General features: G+C 40.1%; 1 protein-coding gene across 1 annotated transcript in view; it reads left to right on the top strand.

Annotated features, from left to right (window-relative positions):
• Window positions 1-20,192, top strand: part of LOC124613863 (solute carrier family 25 member 44) — a 136,258-nt gene extending 116,066 nt beyond the window's left edge. The window contains exon 6 of the mRNA XM_047142589.1: window positions 19,756-20,192. Coding sequence (XP_046998545.1) covers window positions 19,756-19,947 — 192 coding nt within the window. The 3' untranslated portion in view covers window positions 19,948-20,192. The remainder of the gene's footprint in view (window positions 1-19,755) is intronic.
• The last annotated feature ends 898 nt before the right edge of the window (window positions 20,193-21,090 follow it).

Raw genomic sequence — 21,090 nt, 5'->3', positions numbered from 1 at the left:
TGAAAGCGTAAAATGCATTGATTAGTTAGCTTTACATTTCATAAAAGGTATTATAAAAATCATTAGATATAAATGAGTCAGAAGCAAAGGAGTATAAGTATACTTCTTATAAATATAATAGAAAGAAACATTCCACATGGGAAAAATATATTAAAAAAAGGATGCTGTGACTTACCAAACAGGAAAGCGCTGGTAGATACACACAATAAAAAACACTCAAACACACACACAAATATCAAGCTTTCACAACTTACGGTTGCTTCATCAGGAAAGAGGAAAGGAGAGGGAAAGACGAAAGGATGTGGGTTTTAAGGGAGAGGGTAAGGAGTCATTCCAATCCGGAGAGCGGAAAGACTTACCTTAGGGGGGAAAAGGGACAGGTATACACTCGCACACATGCACATATCCGTCCGCACAGTCGTTAGCTGGTCTGCAAGTTTGTCACTAATTAAATCAATGCGTCACGCTATAGTCCTCCTTGACAACGAAATGCTCTCAAATTTGGGTTTAACCTCAGGACACATTACACTTGCACACTGTACCATGCACTGTTTAATAAACTCACCATCCGAAAAAGGTTTGTTTCGTTTAGCAAGGTTATAGGCGACCATGAAACTTGCTTCTGTAGCACTATTTTGAAGTGGTGTTTGCTTCGTAAATAACGCTTGTTACTGCTTCAAGCATTTCACAAACTCTGCTGGTTTTATTTTTCGTTCTTCATCTGAAAGTTTGCAGCCAAAGTCACTGTGTTTTGTTTCGTGATGTCGTTTCAGATTGTACTCCTTGAATACGGCAACTGTATCATGGCATAGTAAGCATGCGGCTTTATTTCCTGCATCAATAAAGAAATATTTGGTCATCCAGTCTTAATTAAACAGACGGCACTTATCACAGACTTTATGCTTCTTCTTAGGAGTCATGATTGCGTAAACCACCTGAGAAAGAAGAAAATTGCTCTGAACGTCGCACTATTCACTCAGCGCTGGAGAAATACAGCGCTCCCATCAGCCACCGCGTGGAGCATAAATTTGCGCCAATAGCAGGATGCACAGTCCTTTTTTCCGTGCCCGTGTTGGCTGATGGTAGTGCTCCCATAGCCCACCGCGCCCACATGCAGTTAGGTTGGTTGCGTGACTGTAGAGACATCTGTCGGTACTACGCACTACCAAGTAGCGCAGATGCTCACGGATTTTTTTAGTCGCGCGGGAAAGGGAAATTTTGTTTTTCCTATGATTTTTGTAAATATCTTGGCGGGCCACACAAAACCCCTCCACGGACCACATGTGGCCCGTGGGCTGCTATTTGCCCACCCCTGCTTTAGGCAATGGGATAGTGTGATTTGAAAAATGGTACATGCCATTTTATCATCAGGTTGCACCCATCTCCCTGAATAATTCCTGGTTTATAATTGAACACTAGCGTATTCCTTACCAACATCTTTTCTAGTTCATGCTTTTCCTCCATTGTTGGGCTGGATGTCTCTAAGCACTTTTCCCTCGACTTGATTTTCCCAATCTATATCGACATTGCTACTGTTATCTGCTGTTAAATCTCTCTCTCTCTCTCTCTCTCTCTCTCTCTCTCTCTCTCCCCCTCTCTCCCTCTCTTCCTTTGTTCCTATCCCTTTATCAAATTTAATATTATAATTATTAAAGTTCCTCTCATGATCATTTGTTAAATTACTGTTGTTGAATTTAACCCACAGATTATTACTTCCAACATTTATTCTCATTCTTTCATTGGTAAATCTAACAATACTCTCCGTGTAACCAGCCAATCCATATCCAAAAGCACTGGTAAATTGTCAGCTACTACCAGCAAAGACTGTTGTAATATTATGTGTGAAAGAATAAGTGTTAACAACACTTTCTATTCCACCTTTTTTTTACCTTTGGTACCAGTTAAACCGACTACTTGAACATTGATCACAGGGAAGGATGGACATTTTCTTCTATATTTGTGTCTTTCCCAAATGTCTTTGGATGATAGACATACCTGACATCCTCTATCTAACATAAAATTGAATACCTGATTTTCAACTACTCCCTGCGCTATCAAAGGTGACACACTTCTCTTATGTTCCCCCTTTTTCTAATAATAACTCTTCATTCAGATGTTGCTGGTCAGGATACCTCAAAAAAGCATTTTTATATTCATGACTATTATGGTATTAGCTGCTAGACATGGAAATGACTTGATTATTGTCTGTGACTTCCTGTATCACAACTCCGTCATGGTTTTGATTAGTCATACCATTGCTAGTTTGGACAAAATTACTATTGATTCTACCTTCTTTTCTTGAAGTAGACTGTTCACCATTATGAATGCAATTAGTACTATTCTGCAGATGGGTATTATTCCTATTTCAGGCCATGCCATCCACAATGGTTCCTTCTATCTCTCTTCCCATATTTATATCACTGCAGTTATTATAATTCCCATGATCACTAGGATAATTCCTGTTATCCCTTCGGAATCTGTCTGTTCCACTTTTTGATCCAGTTTGGTAGCTCAGTTTGACATGCTCATTTCTGGTTTGTATGCTCACATGCTCTACTTCCTCTTTCTGAACAACTAACTTCTGACAAAAGTGTATGCACCTGCCTTATCTTTTCCACTACCTTAGCTGTGGTTTACCTGTTTTACTATCTACAGATTTACTTAAATACTATCTCTCTCTCTCTCTCTCTCTCTCTCTCTCTCTCTCTCTCTCTCTCTCTCTCTCTCTCTCTCTCTCTCAATTTGATATTATTTCCGCTTATCTGGTCTGTAACAGCCAGCAGTAGTAGGCTGATTGACATTTCCTGGGACTCTGTAGCTTTCCTAGTTTCTCAGAAAGTGTTGACAGTTCACATAAAGATTTCTCTGCACCTGTTACTTTCTTATTAACTTCATCACATTTTGTCTCAATTCTGTTATTTCCTTTTTTACAGATTGCAGCCCACTTTCTTATTTTTCTTTCTTTACTGCTTACAGTCAATTTTTTTTAAGTTCCTCCCTATCTTTATCACCTTTTCTCTATCCTTCTTCACATGGTACTGCCCCTTTTTAATGATCTGTTCTAAGTAAGCTTTGAGTTCCTCATCCATGTTTAAAATTGTAATAAAATCAAGGATCTCAGTACTAAGTGTCTTAATTAGTCGTAAGACCAACTTTCAGTAATCATGATAAACTTAATTTCACAACCTAAGAAATTTAATTACCAACTAATCACTAGAATCCAGTAGTACCTCATACAATTAAAATTCTGCCACATCGCTTAACGTAAAATGATACTTCATACTCGTGAGTCTTTCAGCAGCTGCCACTGCTTGTTGTCTCGACTGTTGCAATTCTCGACCTTAGCTTTAGCATGCGCTAATCTTATAGCTCAGATCAATCAGGGCATAGATTTGCCTGTTCAGCAAGTCCACTACTGTTTGACTGACAGTAACATGGATAGACTTACACAGTACAACTAACCACAATTTAACTACTTATAAACTATCATTTAACTTCATTCAATATCTATCACTTAATACTCGAAGTTAATTTCTCAGAATGTGGTTTTACCCAAACACATCATGGAACTACAGAGTCAAAAAATTGTGTGCTCGGTAACATAACATATCCTGGACAGTCATGATCAAAAATTAATTTTGCGCTGTGCCACCATAGAAGCAGGTGTGAATAGACTGAACATTAGTATTGGGTCAACACTTTGTGTCCATTAGCATTACAGTATAGTGAAATTGATCTCTGTTGCGATCACACCTGAACTTGGATTTTCCAGTACAAATTCAGTAGTACACATACAAGCAATTAAAAGCAATTAGAGTTTCCATACATCTGACTTACTATACAAGGGTAAGTCAGTTATTATCTCCAAAGTAATTATAAAATTTTATTGTAATCGAGTAGGAAACTTACAAGAACATCATTTATCGACAAGCTTTATGCTGCAGCATGCAGACGGGCATTGTCGCGCAACAACACAACACCTTTTGACAGCAATCCTCGGCATTTGCTTTGAATTGCAGGCTTTAGCCTGGCAGTAAGATTCTCACTGTAACATACACTGTTTATTGCTGTGCCTCCTTTCCCCATAATGTTCCAGTACTGGACCTTGTGCGTTCCAAAAACCCGCAAGCATCAGTTTTCCTGCAGATGGTTGGGTCTTGAACTTTTTCTCGCACGGCGAATTTGGATGTTTCCGTTCCATACTATGCTGTTTACTCTCCGGCTCGTAATGATGGATCCGTGTTTCGTCACCAGTAATGATCCTGTCTAAGAAGTTGTCCCCTTCGTTACCATAGTGATCCAAATGTTTTTTGCAGATGTCCAAGCGTGTTTGTTTATGCAACTGTGTGAGTTGTTTTGGGACCTATCATGTACAAACTTTATGAAACCCAAGTCTGTTGTGGATGATTTCGTAGGCAGAACTGTGACTAATTTGCAGTTGATGTGCCACTTCATCAATAGTTAATTGTCTGTCTAAGATAATCATTTAATGTGAATGCTCAATGGTTTCTTCTGTTGTGGCAGTAAATGGTCATATGGCTCCTTCATCGTTAATAACACTTGTGCGACCATTTTAGAATTTTTGAATCCATTCATTGACACTCCGTTGTGGCAAAACACTGTTCCTGCACTGTACCGAAAGTCTTTGACGAATTTTGGCTCCTGATACGCCTTTCAACCACAAAAAATGGATCACTGAACATTGCTCTTCTTTGGTACAAATACACAGCGGAGTAGCTATGATTAACAGCATGGCAGCGATAATGAAGCTAACCTAGCAGCTTGAAAATTGCAAAGATATAACAACAAATAAACAAAGCATGCATCATCAACATAAAACGACAGTAGTACCAAAATAAACAAAAATATAACTAAATTGTGGATAATAATTGACTTAACTTCATACATTCACAGAGATTCCTCAGTTCTTAATTGATAGCTTATAAGTATTAGTGAATACTTGGAATGTAATGACTGTATTCATTGATAGATACTTAAATATATTTCAGTGAGACTATTTGATTGTAAATTTGTACACAAGTCTAGCTAGGTTTCTTTTACTGTTAATAGTTAAACTTAGCGTGCATCATAAACTATATATTGCGGACTTGTAATAGTTTTTGTAGAAAAACCTGTTCTGACTGCAATCATTCAAAATTAGAGAGAAGGGGGAATCCTGCTGTAACATCTCCTCCTCAGGTGTATTAAATCAATATCAGCAGCAAAAACTACTTATGTAAACTTATTTATAAATATTATTTCCATCAAGCGAAAATAACCTCCTTTTGCTCAGTAAAATTTATGACCACCTCACAGAGATTAAGCTATGAGCCAAATGAGCGCTATATTTTCCTATCCGCAGTGGATTTTTTAATTTTTCTTTTATGAAAAAAATGTGATTTCTTTTTGCTTCTTATCTGTTTTGAAAAACATTTAATTTTGTAATATTTATACTGAGGTTACAAAAATCATGGGAAAGCAATATACAAATATACAGAGGCAATAGTAACATGTACGCAAGGTATAAAAGGGCTGCGAGTTAGTTGAGCTGTTAGTTGTACTCAAGTGATTCATGTGAAAAGGTTTCCATCATGATTATGGTGAAATGACGGAAATTAAGACTTCAAACAACTGGAAAACCATGACCTGGTCAGATGAGTCCCAATTTTAGTTGGTAAGAACTGATGATATGGTTTAGTGTGGCACAGGCCCTTTGAAGCCTTGGAGCCAAGTTGTCAACAAAGCACTGTAGAAGCTGTTTGTTCGTTAATGGTGTGGGCTGTTTTTACACAAAATAGACTGGGTTCTCTGATCCAACCGAACTGATCATTGACTGGAAATGGTTATGTTCGGCAACTTGGAGGCTATTTGCAGCCCATTATGGACTTCCTGTTATCAAGAAGTGATGGAATTTTTATGGAGACAATGTGCCATGTCACCAGGCCACAATTGTTCCCAATTGGTTTGAAGAACATTCTGGATAATTCAAGCAAATTGTTTGGCCACCCAGATCATATGAATCCCATCAAACATTTATGGGGCATAAGGGAGAAGCCAATTCATGCACAAAATCCTGTTCTGGCAACACTTTCACAATTAAGGATGGCTGTAGAAGCAGTGTGGCTCAGTGTCCCTGCAGGGGGCTTCCAACAACTTGAGACGATACCACTTTGAGCTGCTGCACTCTGTGGGGCAATAGGTCCGACACATTAGGAGGTGTCCTATAACCTTTGTCATCTCAGTGTATACCCTCATATCGATATATCCTTGGTCTTCAAGCAATTTTCTTACATCAAAAAATGGAAAATCCAGGATGGAATAATGACAGAAGCACCACTCTATCAAACGTGAGAAAAATAGTACATGTGGGCACTAAGGATGCATCTATCTTTTATCACCACCCAATGGACCACAATGAAACCCCAATCAGAGAGGTATGTTTGAATTTCTGCCTCAGACAGACCATTGAGCAGCCTAGTATAAATAACACGGCGGGAAGGACTCAGTATTCGATAGGCTTAAACACAAACAGGATACCTATGGAGGAGCGAAGCTGAAAGCAGTTGTTGCGCTTGAGAATCAGAAGTTGTCTCCAAACATGAAGGGTCATAGTGTAAACGAGAGCAGGATTTTACAGGGCTAGCAATTGCATCAACACCTTTCTGAATAATAAATGGATTTGCTGCAGCAAAGGACTGACTGTATTCCGTATGTGAAACTATGAGGAACGTGGTGCAGCTGAGAAGGTCTTTGAATTGTTAGCCTCATTCCATTTATGTTTAGTAGATGTTGACTGTGGAGAAGATGGTTGGCTCATTGCAAGGAAATCCCCCATGACTGCCAGCGTCTCCTATGGCGCACTACTTCTAACCTGCCTGCGGTGATTGTTCACACCTCTCTAACATCTGACAGAGGGACCAATCAGCAATTTGGGAAGGTAGTAGCTGAGGCAATCACCTGGGCCCAGTCCGATACGTGCAAACCCTACCTACTGACCTGAGGCTTGGAATTATGAATTACCCACTCACCTGTTATGCGTCAGATATGTGGACCAGCCTTCAGGAGTGCAAAGGGAGGAAGAAGAAAAAAGCAACCTCAAACACCAAAGCAGAGGAGGGAAGGGAAAGGGGAATGAAGAAAGAAAAAAGAAACAAAAACGTAGGAGAGACTGTTCTGATATCGACTACTGAAAATGGGTACCACATTCCCAAAGACATCCCAGACATGTTTCCCAAGGGAGCAGGAAAAGAATAGCAAGTGGATAGACATGCAGCACGAAAGGGCAGAGATGCTGCAAACGCTGGGGTCCCGAGGTAGCGAAGCACGAATCCATAAGATGACAGATCCTAGCATTGGACAGCAAAAACTTATCTTGTACTTACCGTGTAAATTTGCTCATGAGTTTATGAATATCTGCTCTGAAATAGTTAAAAAAAGACCACCATTTTCAGGGAACTGTAATTGAAGGCACTCGTACAGCAACTATTATTTCTAGTTTACCAGTATTGAGCAACATTTTCAATTAGAGGTTAATAGTGGGGCATGCGTCACCAACACCTGAAGAGGGTTTAACTTCAGTTAAATTGTTTAATTGTGTAGATCAAAGTGGTGGTGGCATGTAGATGTTTATTTTTGCTGATTTGCTGGCACCTGTACACTTGCAACCTATCGGTTGTCCCATGTTCACAAATGAATTATCCAAATCAGATGGAAATCGATAGGTGTGATGTGCATGTACAAACAAATGATTACAAGTTCAGAAAAAATTGGATGATTTATTTGAGAGGAGCTTCACACATTGAGCAAGTCAGTAACTTGTTTCCACCTCTAGACCTTATGGAAGGAGTTATTTAGCTTGGCATTGATTGATAGAGTTGTTCGATGTCCTCCTGATGAGGGATATAACGCCAAATTCTGTCCGATTGGCGCATTAGATTGGCAAAATCTCAAGCTGGCTTGAAGCACCTGCCCTTAGTGCTATGGATGTTCGCAATTGGAGAGAGATCCAGCCACCCTGCTAGCCAAAGCAGGGTTTGGCAAGCATGAAGGCAACCAGTAGAAACTCTCGCTGTGTGCAGGCAGGCACTATGTTACAGAAATGTGAGCCCAGGATAGCTTGCCAAGAGGGGCATCAAAACAGGATACATAATATCATTGAGGTACCACTGTGCTGTAAGGGTACTGTGGATGACAACCAAATGGGCCATGTTAAGAAAGGAAATGGCACACCAGGCCATCACTCCTGGCTGTTGGGCCTTACGGCAGACGACGGTCAGGTTGGTATCCCATGATGGTCCAGGGCATATCTATACATACCTTTGGCCTGGAATATCAATGACTGGACTAGAACCTCTATTCAAACTACGCCCCGATGAGCAGGGAAGGTGTTCTGGTGAAGCCACAGACAGTGGTGGAACACCAACCTGACTGCCCCCTCCATACGGCCCGACAATAAGGAGCGACAGTCAGAGGTGCCATTTCTTTTCGCAACAGGATTCCTTTTCTGGTCATCCATGACACTCTTACAGCACAATGTACGTTGACAATATTATATGGCCCATTTTGTTGCCCTTCATATCATGCAATTCAGGGTTTAATATGCAGCAAGATAACACTTGCCCGCACATGGCAAAAGTTCCTATCACTTACCTTCACGCTTTCCAAACCCTACCTTACCCAGCAAGGTCACCGGATCTTTCCCCCCAAGTGAGTATGTTTGGAGCACTATGGGAAAGGCTCTCCAACCAGCTCAGGATTTTTATGATCTAATGTGCCAAATAGAAAGAATTTGATTTGATATCCCTCAGGAGGGGATCCAACAACTATTAATCAATGCCAAGCCAAATAAGTGCTTGTATAATCACCAGAGGTGGACCAAGGTGACTTGGTCAATTCAATTTGTGAAGCGCTTCCTCTTGAATAAACCATCCATTTTTTCTGAAATCTCAATTATTTATTTGTATATGTATACATGTATATCACATCTACCAGCTTCCATCACGTTCAGATAATTCTTTCGTGGTTGGTGATGGTTTCTTGTCTTGGAGTGTATAACAAGACAATAAGTAAATAAATAATGCTTCAGTATGTGATTGTTTATCTGCATCCTGACTTATAATTGCAATAAACTGTCCTGCATTGACTTTTATCATCCCAAGAGTTACAATGAAGAAGAAATAACAGTTTGAAAGGTTATTTAAAGGAAGATAAAGATTATTAACATGTGTAAAGGGATATATTTGGCCTCAGCAGCCAGAGACAGTGGTGTGTGTGTGGAGGGAGAGAGGGTGGAGAGGGAGGGGGGAGGGGGGGGGGGGGAGAGAGAGAGAGAGAGAGAGAGAGAGAGAGAGAGAGAGAGAGAGCTCCGTTTGTTTGAATGTGTAGGTAGTCTAATTCAAAAGAATGCCTATTGGCCAAAAGCTTTCTTTTTAGAGGTCTTTTTGCTGTGCAACTCATAATCTCCACTCGCGCACACACACACACACACACATATCCATCCACACATATACAGACACAAGCAGACATATTTAAAGACCAATATGTCTGCTTGTGTCTGTATATGTGTGGATGGATATGTGTGTGTGTGCGAGTGTATACCCGTCCTTTTTTCCCCCTAAGGTAAGTCTTTCCGCTCCCGGGATTGGAATGACTCCTTACCCTCTCCCTTAAAACCCACGTCCTTTCGTCTTTCCCTCTCCTTCCCTCTTTCCTGATGAGGCAACAGTTTGTTGTGAAAGCTTGAATTTTGTGTGTGTGTTTGTGTTTGTTTGTGTGTCTGTCGACCTGCCAGCACTTTCATTTGGTAAGTCACATCATCTTTGTTTTTAGAACACTACTTAGTATTTACAGCAGAGCTCTTCGCCCTGTATCAGGCCATCTGGTGACACAGGCTTTCCAATTGTGTCGTCTGCTCTGACTCCGTCAATGCCCTTCAGATCTTCTGTGTGTTGTACACAGTCCATCCCTTAGTGCAACGGGTCCAGGAAAGCTGTCACTTGCTCACTCTTGATGGAGCCACTGTGATGTTTTGTGGGTTCCTGGTCACTTCGGTCTGATGGGAAACAAGGCTGCTGCCAAGGCTGCAGTTCTCATACCTTGGCCCGCTAGGTTTTCCATTCCCTCCAATGATCTGTGTGTTGCCATTGTCAGTACGTGGTGTGACTTTGGCATCACCACTGGTCTTCCCTTGATGGGAACAAACTCCATGGAATTAAACCTCTCCCAGCAGCTTGGACGACCACCTCTTTGGCCCTGTCACCATGAGGAGATCATTTTAGGTAGGTTGTGTATTGGGTACTGCCGTTTTAGCCATCACCACTTGTTAAGTGGTGCTCTCCCACCACTTTGTGCTCATTGCCCTCAACCTTTGACGGTTTGCCATTTCCTGAAGGAATGCTCTTTTTTTTTTTTTTTTTTTTTTTTTTTTTTTTTTTTTTTTTTTTTTTTTTTTTTTTTTTTTTAAAAACCGCTTACGTTCTCATTCATGTTTGCCGTCTGAGCTATTGGCTGTTTTAACGAACGACATGTGGGCTGTCGACCGCATTTTATTTTTTATCCTTCATAGCAATATGGTGAAAGACATTTAATCTTTAGTTCAGGACTACGGCATATTTTAAGGACCTTTCTCCGAGTCCCTGTTTTTAGCTGTCTTTCCTTCCGTTGATTGGTAGTTGTTTTTGTGCAAAAAAAAAAAGAAAAAAGAAGAAGAAAAGAGGTGCATTTGAGACACTTACTCACTCAAGGTCAAAATCCCACCTTTACGTAACCACAAAATAGCCACAACTCGATTGTCTTAGTGTGCTAGCTGTACCTCTACCAATATTCCATGGGAAAAAAAAAAAAAAAAAAAATACCAGTCGTCCTATCACCAATCAGCAAATCACAGTTGCAGTCATTAATACTTGCTCTGGACAGCCCCATAAACAAACTGTTACAACAAGAAATAATTACTCAGGCCCATTAAACATAATTCACTGCATAAGATCTTCATTTACCACATGAATTATTAAATAGGTGGATCCTGTCTCTGTTAATCTGTTCCTCACCACTTATCTTGGGAGGATGTGTGACACTATAAATATCGTTGGTATTGAACCCGATAGCTTACTCCTGATAACGATCTTAACCAAGAATATTTCGCTTGAAGACCCATACCAATCACCAGCTTGGTTAAAATGGTGCTGCCCATCTGGACAAAGGAAAAAAAGATTGGAACCATTATTTCAGGCTGATGTACTTCTTAACAATCTTCATATTATTGTTGAAGGCTGTCAGGTGCGTGGTCAGTGGCAATCTTCTGTGGTAGACAAATTCTCTGGACCTCGTGGTGACTGGTTGTAGAGCACTGTGGCAATGCTCTGATCTTGGTGTACTGATTCTGAAATTTATGGCATCTGCAGAACAAGTAGGACACTCAGATAAGAAAACTTTTACACGATCTGCCCCTCCCCCCCTTCCACACCTTCCCCTTATGTGCGAATCATATTTCCAGATGCTGAATCGGTAAGTGAAGGCAGCACAAAAACATTGTGTCTGTAGTGTGACACAGCTCAAACTTATTCATCATCAGTCTTTGCTGTGTTGCAGGTCAAGATGCTGTTTGAGTATATCCCATTAAATACTGTATCTGTGGTCCTTGTCAAAAGCATTTCCATGTTAGTTTCTAAAAGCTATGTACTGATTCTTTGGAATTGCCTCATTTTTTATTTTAGTATTTATATGTTTCACATTGTCTAGTTGGGAGTACTAACTACGTTGTTGTTTTTTTTTTTTTTATTAGAAGATAGTTTAAGTTAATACTTATTTGCACATGGTATGGCTGCGTTGTGGGGCCGAATTAGAACAGTAAAAGTGTGCTTGCGAAATCTTACTTGGATGACTGCGTCTGTCAGTATCCATTCACTTCTAACCAGTTTTATTGTTCATAGAACTGTGTAACTTGAAGAATATAATTAAGGAGAGGATATGTAAAATGGAGTAAATAAAAAAGAAATCTCTCTGTTTGGCAAAGTGCCGCAAATGTGGAGGGAAAGAGAGTTCAAAATGTGCAGATCTTCTAATTTTTGTGTCTAGGCACTGATTGCTACATAAATACACAGGCAGATCCATAGCTGCCTTCACGGTGAACGGCAAAACACCATCCTCAGCCATAAGAGCACAGATTTGTTAAAAATAAGAACCAAATACAAGTTTTATGTACCTCTTGTTGCACATTGTTATCTTTATCTGGAGTGTATCAACAAACTTCCACACTAGGATTTAGATCTTTGAGTCGCGTCCAAAAAATTAAGCTCATCCTACGCAAACCCATAGTAATCATTCATTACCTGTCAGTCTCTTTGGTAGTCTGGTTGTACCTAATGTCTTGGGTCAAATTATTTCCTCCATCCCTTATAATTATTCCTCTAGTGCCTGCACCTGCTGTAAAACTTTTTGAATGCTCCCTTTTATTTGTAACATTCTTTATCAAATGAAGAGGACCATGTGAGGACACCAAATGTCATTTAGAATGAGTGAACACTGTCTCTGTTGGCAATTCAAAGTAGCCCCAGCACAAACCTTATACTGCAACATAGCATTAGTTCAATTTTGTATGTTGTTGACAGCATTGTTGCCATGCCTAACATGTTTTCAGTGTTCCTGAAGATGAGCCGTCAAGACAGTGTGTTCTTGAAACAACAATCACAAAGTTTGTTGTTGTGAGGTTGGGGCATATAATACGAATTCTTCTTTGGTGTGCCAGTACCTCATAATTGCAGAAGGAAACTGAGGAGCTTATCACTGGTTCCCATCGTCCACTTTGCATATTCTTAAACAGTCCTTTTTTTACGCCATCCTTTTCGTTTTGCCTCCTCCTTTTCTGCAGCTGCTATTATCCTACGTTTTTCTGCCATTTATAATTTTCTTTCATCTGGTTCCTTATTTTCCATGAATCACTTCTCATTTCCTGTTGCTTTTCTTTGCCAAACTTTGTATAATATTTTCTGCCACAGTCTGTTTTTCTTGTCCATGCTCTTCTTAATCTGTTTTTCCCTTTTCTCTGCTGCATTACAGTCTGTGCCAAGTTCTAACTACTTATGTTTTCAGCACTCGTATGTCCCCACCATTTTATTGTTGATTTCCTCCTAATTTGACCCTGTGTAGCCTTTGAACTTGCAAGACTTTAATGCATAATCATTGAATTGTCACATTCCTCTTTTCTTTCACAGTGAACCCTTAGGTAGTGAAAGTTTAATCAATTTCTACATCTACATACTCAATCCACAAGCCACCATGTAGTGCATGGTGGAGGGTGCCTTGTACCATTTCTAGTCGTCGTTCCCTTTCCTGTTCCTCCTGCAAATGAAGAAAGTGAAAAGTGACAGTCTACACGCCTCCATGTAACACCCTAATTTCTCTGTACATTGACAATGGTAGAATTGTTCTGCAGTCAACTGCAAATTTCTAAATTTTCTCAATAGTGTTTCATGAAAAGAATGTTGTCTTCCATCCAGGGATTCCCAATTGAATTCACAAAGCATATCTGTAATTCATGCATGGTGATGAAACTTATTGGTAAGAAATCCAGCAGCACGCCTCTGAATTGCTTTTGATGTCTGCCAGGTAATCTGATCTGGTGGGGATCCAACACACTTGAGCAGGACTGAAAAACGGTCGAACTAGCGTTTTATACGTGGTCTCCTTTATAGATGAGGTACTCCCAACTACCGACCTTACATGCTTGTTCAACTTCATACCACTTCACAGTGGTAAGTCTAGAATTTAATCAAAATCACTGTGTCAAGCTGCACACCACTAATACTATATTGAACATTACAGGGTCTTTTTCTCCTACTCTTCTACTTTAACTACAATTTTTCTATCTGTAGAAGAAGCTGCCATTCATCAAGTCAAATAGAAATTGTTTTTAAATTATCCTGTTTTCTTGTACAATCACTCAATGATGATGATGATAATTTGCCGGACACTACAACATTATCAGCAAACAAACAGTTGCAGATTGCTGCTCTTCCTGTCAGTCAGATAATTTATGTATATAGAATGTGAATGACCTAAAACCAGCATTGCAAATACTGTGGAAACCGGAAGTGCTATTGATCTGTGGTTTCCACGGAATGGATTGGTAGTCAGGGGCTTGTATTTTGCAATCAATCGACAGGTTGTAAAAATACTTAAAAAGTGTATTTTTATGCAAACACACACACTTTTAAATGGAACAGTGCCTGTTGATATTAACGAACAAAAAGTAGGTAAGTTAGAGTATCAGTGGTGTTTGTTGCAGGGTTCTAGTGAGAGTTGTTTACGAGATATCATATTTTGAAAAGTTTCCACACCGACACTTGTGCAATACCCTTGGTAGCACACACTAAAACGCAACACAAATGTATACACTAATTATGTGGGTTCTGACCAGTAACGAGACAATTGACCATCACAGGTAGTGTTCAAAATGACCACTGACAGCAGCAATACATGTTTCCAGTCTGGTGTGGAACAACTGCTGCACACATTTCAGTGGAGATGTCCGAGCAGGCTGCTGTAATATGTTGCTGCATATCATCGAGTGTTGGTATGTTCTTGTAGACAGCATCTTTCAGCTTTTCCCGGAGAAAAAAAGTCTATAGGACATCAAATCTGGGGAATGGGCCAGCCGAGGTACAGGCCCTCTGCATCCAATTCAGTGATTTGGAAACAATTCATGAAGACATTCTTTAGTTCTTCATGCACTGTGGGATGGACAGCCATCATGTTGGTTTCTCCTAGACTGCAGAGAAGCATCTTCTATCATCTGTGGAAGATGATCTTTTAGGAGGCTCTTGTGCATGTTCAGTGTTCTGTCTATGAAAAATGGGCCTATGAGCTGATTGTTCACTATCCCACACCACATGTTTACATTTCGTGGATGCTGAAGTTCCACCTGAAGGAGCCAACGGGCATTATCAACAGACCAGTAGTGGATGTTTCATTGGTTTACCTGGCCATGATTGGTAAATATGGCTTCATCAATAAACATGACTCGTGCCACTTCCTCATGCAAACACATGGGAGTTAATGTGCTGATCAGCTGCAACAGCAACAAGAGCCTCAATTTTCTCCTCTTCTGTTGTAAGTTGTTTCCTTCTTTTTTGTTGTCTACGTCTTGCACTACAACTTTCACATAAGTGTTTGAAGAAGTTAATAAATAATTGCTGAGATGATTGACATCTATTGGGATATTTTGCTTCATACACCACACAAGAACGAACTACTTTTTCCTATACTCTCCGTACACCATGAGCATGTTGGCTTTTCCTGAATTGGGAAAGCCCATTGTCCATTCACGATTTACTGTTTGGGCTGTCACACACTTGCTATCAGGTCGCAATGCGCTCAGAGAACACACAAGCACACTGTAAGCAAACACAACAACATTATACCTAGCAACTACACAGATTGAATGACAGTATGAGACCCTGACTACCAATCCACTCATTGAAAACTGCAATTAATAGCACTTTTCTTTTCTGCAATATTTACGGTGCAAGTTTTAGATGGCACACCCTATAGAAAACAAGAGCAGTTCTATTAGATTTTCCTGGAGCGTTGCTGAAAACAACCTTGTCTCTGATGAACACTCACCATCCAGGACAGCATTCTGAGTTCTATTATTTAAGAAGTCCTGGAGTCTCTCACATATGTGGGAATCTAATCCATATGCACGGACCTCCATCAGTAGTCTGCAGTGGGGCAACATATAAAATGGTTTCTGGAAGTCTAGGAATATGGACTCTGCCTGTTGCCTGTCATCCATGGTTTGTAGGAGATCATGTGAGAAAAGGCAAGCTCAGTTTCACAAGAGCAATGCTTTCTAAATCAGTGGTGATTTGTGGACAGAAGCTTTTCTGCCTCAAGAAATTCATTATATATGAACTTAGAATATGCTCAGAAATTCTGCAGAAATCTGAAATTAAAGATATTGGTCTGTTGGTCTTTAATTTTGCGGATCTATTCTTTTATCCTTGTATTCAGGAATTACCTGTGCTTATTTCCAATCACTTGGGATGTCATAGTGGTTGAGAGGTTCACAATAAAGGCAAGCTAAATAAGGAACCAGTTTCATACTGTCTGTAAAACCAAATTGGCACTCCATCTAGACCAGGTGACTTATTTGTTTTCAATTTTTTCCACTGTTTCTATATACTAGGAATACCTATTTTTATGTCCTTGATATGGAAGTCTGTGTCACAGTCAAATGGTGGTATGCCTGTATGAACCTCCAATGTAACTGATTTCTTAAATGTGAAATTTAAAAGTTCAGTTTTCCTTTTGCTGTGTTCTATTGCTACTCCAGACTGGTCAGTGAGATAGTGGATAGAAGCTGCTTGCTTACTGATTTTTGTAGGACCAGAATTTTCTCAGATTCTCAGCAAGGTCGTAGAAAGGAGGCTTGCACGGTCAGTATTTGTGTTATTGTTTATATTTATTTTATGTGCATTAGGCTGCAGTTCAAGGCATAATTCTCTGTGTAACATTTCATATTCCAATGCTGGGGACACCATCGGAGGTTTCAATGACTTAGAAAGCAGTTGGTCTCAAACAAGCCCAGCAAGCCAATCTATTTACATGTATCCATGTAACAGTCTGTTCGTGATGTCATTAGGAAATTTTTATATGGAAAAATTTGAACGAGCAACCCTGTGGTTGGCAAAGAAGCAGCCCTCGTGTTGGCTGTGGTACGTAGATGATACTTTCATTATATAGACCCATGGAGAAAAAGAACTCTAAAAATGTGTAAATTTTTTGGATAATATAAATTATAATGTAAAGTTCACTATGGAAAAATGGAAAAAGAGAAAGGAGGTCGTATTTCATTTTTGGATGTACAGATACTTAGAAAACCTGACATAACTAGGGCATAAATTCTACAGAAAGACCATGTGTGAAGATAGGTACCCTCACAGAAATTCCCATCATCATACCACAGAGAACAGAGGAGTTATCGAAACATTGGTGGACTGAGCTAAAAGAATCTGTGAACCACAGCACTTGGTGGACGAGTTCAGTCATTTAAGAACTGCCTTCAGCAGAAAGGACTGCTCCAACAAAGATAGGGCCCTAGAGTGTATTAGGTTTAGAGCTTCTGATGAGAAAGAACCAGCTAAAGAGGAAGTTTTCCTACCATTTGTAAAAATTGTCACAGGTAGCAGTAGCAGATTTCTCAGAAAACATGGTATTGAGACAGTGAATAAACAAACAAGAAAGATGCATGCATGTTTTAACACTGCAAAGAACCTACACCCAGTGCCTTGCACTTGACGTCATGTTTACAGAGGAACTACAAAAAGAAGCTTTAACACCCAGCTTAAGGAACATGAACAGTTGTCGCCTGGGCAAGGCAGATAAATAAAAAGTACGAGGGTCTCTCCAAAAGAAATGCACACAATTTTTTTTTTTTTAAATCCATCTTTTATTCTACATGTTTGAAAGTTTTACAGTGTGTAGATACATCCTTTAGGAATAATATTTTCATTTCTCCACATAATTTCCATCCCTCTCAACTGCCTTACACCATCTTGGAACCAGCGCCTGTATACCCACATGGTAAAATTCTGGACCAACCTGTTGGAGCCACTGTTTGGCAGCGTGCACAAGGGAGTCATCATCTCCAAACCTTGTTCCACGAAGAGAGTCTTTCAGTTTCCCAAAGAGATGATAGTCACATACAGCCAGGTCAGGACTGTAAGCTGGGTGTTTGTGTTGTCCATCCGAGTTTTGTGATTGTTTCCATGGTTTTTTGACTGACATGTGGCCGTGCATTGTTGTACAACAACAAAACATCCTACTTTTGCCAATGTGGTCGAACACAACTCAGTCGAGCTTGAAGTTTCTTCAGTGTCATCACTTATGCATCAGAATTTATGGTGGTTCCACTTGGCATGATGTCCACAAGCAAGAGTCCTTCGTAATCAAAAAACACCGTAGCCATAACTTTTACAGCAGAAGGTGTGGTTTTGATTTTTTTTTTCCTTGTGTGAATTTGCATGATGCCACTCCATTGGTTGCCTCTTTGTCTCTGGTGAAAAATGTGGAGCCATGTTTCATCACCTGTCACAATTCTTTCAAGGAATTATTCTCCACCATTCTTGTACTGTTCCAAAAGTTTGCTGCATACCGTTTTTCTTGTTTCTTTGTGAGCCACTGTCAACATCCTGGGAACCCACCTGGCACAAACCTTTTTTAACGCCAACACTTTCAGTATTCTGCGAACACTTCCTTCCCCTGTCCCAACGTAGCGTGACAATTCGTTGATGCGTCTGTCAGCAGTCACCAGTCCGTTAACTCTCTGCACATTGTCTGGAGTGTGTGCAGTACGAGGCCTGCCGCTGCGAGGACAATCCTCAATGTTGCCATGCCCGCTTTCATCACGTAACCTGCTTGCCCACCGACTAACTGTACTGCAATCGACAGCAGCATCTCCATACACTTTTCAACCTCTTGTGGATGTTTCCCGCTGTCTCATTTTCACAGCACAGGAATTCTATGACAGAACGTTGCTTCTGATGAACGTCAAGTGTAACAGCCATCTTGAAGACATGCTGTGATGGCGCCACTCACGGGAACAGGTTGAACTAAGTTTAAAAACAAGTGGGAAGGATGTATCTACACACTGTAACACTTTCACACATGCAGAATGAAAACTGTATTTTTACAAAACTAGTGTGCATTTCTTTTGGAGTGACCTTCATATCAGATGATGCATTGTGACCAGGGAAGCACCAAATTCATTTCTGAGACACTGGTTTTAGCAGGATATTTTCATTAATGTGCTAGAATGTACAGAGAGGCCATAGAAATTCGAAAGCACAAAAACAACTGTAACTGAAGAGGAGGAGGACTGAAACTAGACAAGTTGTGGACCCTAGTGCTAAATAAAACAAACAGCATCAACTCATCCCTACCAAAAATTCCATAACATATGTTGATGAGACTCTGCAATCTTAGGCAATGGTCTGATGACATTATGAACCGACTGTTGTGTGAATACATATACAGTTTGGGTTGATGAGCTTGTTTGAGACTAACTGTTTTATGAAATGTTAAAGCTTCTGATGATGCCACCAGTATTGGAAGATGAAATGTTAGGCACAGAATTATGCCTTGGACCCCGGCCTAACACCCATAAAACAAACATCAGCAGCAACTCTGCAAGATCTTTCACTTAGGTACGACAATGGAAATTGCATGCTTCTTGCATCAATCTTTTTATAGATTGCTCATAATTCCTCTAAGTCCATCACATTGAAACTAATTGATGCTCATTCATTGTGTAAGTAGGATGCTAACACCTGCTTACCTTTCGTATCTGCATGACACTCTTATTGATGGATTTATTAACTTCAGTAACCGTTGTCGCTGTGATGACATTGTGGGCACTCATCCCTGTCTCTACACTGACACTCATAATGTCAGGTCTGTTTGTAGGTACAAAGTGTAAAATATCTCCACTCAGTTTTTAACTGCCCAAGACAATTTTTGAAAAAGTTTTCAGGTTTACAACACTAGACTATCTGCTCGTATCACCTGTAGTGAATCCATAGATGTGCCAATCTATAGTAGGTAGGTTAAAGTCACCTTCATCTAGTATTCCAGTATCCCTCTTTGTTCAAGTTTGTTCAGTTTTCTTTATATAAAGAAAAATATATGAAAACCTTTATATAAAGGTATCAGAAACTGGTGCGCACAGAATAAATGTTTTTCACTGCTTTTCTGTTACAGGTCCAGAGAATAGACTCTATTCAACAAACTTTCAGTATATTATGGGCAGAAGAACGACTGAGAATATTTACAAAAGGATTATCGGCACGTCTTGTACAGTCTGCCTGTTTTAGTTTTGCCATCATCCTGGGATACGAAAGTATTAAGAGGATGAGCATTAATGAAGAATACAAAAAACATATTAGATGGTAGATAAATGTGGGAATTAGTTTCAGTTTATGACTGTTGAACACTTTTTGTTTTAATTTATTGACTGTTATTTCATTATTACTTTATATGTTTGCTTCAACTCATTATTCATCATAATGGGTTGGCACACACAATTTTTAAACTGTGTGTATACTGTTAGTTAAAGATTGACTATGTCATCAGTTCCCTTAAGTTGTAGTCATTTGTTGAGTTTGAAAAGTATGTAAAAGAGAACAGTATAATTAAATTATTTTGAGAAAAAAATCTGCGTTGTAAATTATAAGCAATACAAAACACCCACGAAATCTCCTATTGTGTAATATGGGCAAGGACAGTGTGGTTGAGAGGACTCTGTGTGTGTGTGTGTGTGTGTGTGTGTGTGTGTGTGTGTGAGAGAGAGAGAGAGAGAGAGAGAGAGAGAGAGAGAGCTGTTGCATAACGCCGCACTAGGCGGGTGACCTTGAAACGAGTTCCACTCGCTGCCACCAGAGCTCGGGGGATCGCGCTCAAGTTTTAACAGAGAGCGCTCCGCAGTTATTGATCGCTTCCGGTTGCGGCGACGCCCTTCTGCTGCGCACTGATTGGCTGGGGTGCTCTTATCAGTAGCCACATCCGCTCCAGGGGGCCCTGCCTCGCTCGTGAGGCAACAGCATGTTCATTCGACTCGAGGCAGCCGCACGATACACACAGCCATGCCTTATAGGAAGAGAAGATACAGCAGAAGGCCAAGAATGCCAGTATATAAAACTGTTGACAGCTTTAGTTTTGTACCAAATGAGGTTGTTCAAGAAGAGCTCCTGAGTGGTCCTATGGCATTTGTGGGATGCAAGGTTAATTTCTCTTGTACTACTATGGAGGTTGTGACTGGTAATTCCTGGTTAACAATTGCTATAGTGTGAGGGAGTGATAAGCCCTTACCAAGATTGGAGTCTTATTATGATAGAGACATTATTGCCTATCGTACATTTTCCATTGGTGTTAAAGCTTACACATCTGAATTTATCAGGCATCAGCGAGCGAGCGAGCGTACTCTGACAAGGAGAAAATGTTACAGCTCAGTCAAGTTTTCAATCTTGTTCATACGCTTGTCAACTGCTCAGTGCCTCAGCTATATAGAAAGTGGGTACTTTACCACTTTAATTACCA

Source organism: Schistocerca americana, chromosome 4 (genome assembly GCF_021461395.2).
Source record: "Schistocerca americana isolate TAMUIC-IGC-003095 chromosome 4, iqSchAmer2.1, whole genome shotgun sequence".
NCBI classification, from domain to species: Eukaryota; Metazoa; Arthropoda; class Insecta; order Orthoptera; family Acrididae; genus Schistocerca; species Schistocerca americana.
Note: the sequence above shows the minus strand (reverse complement) of the source record. Positions and strands in the feature narration are given on the sequence as shown.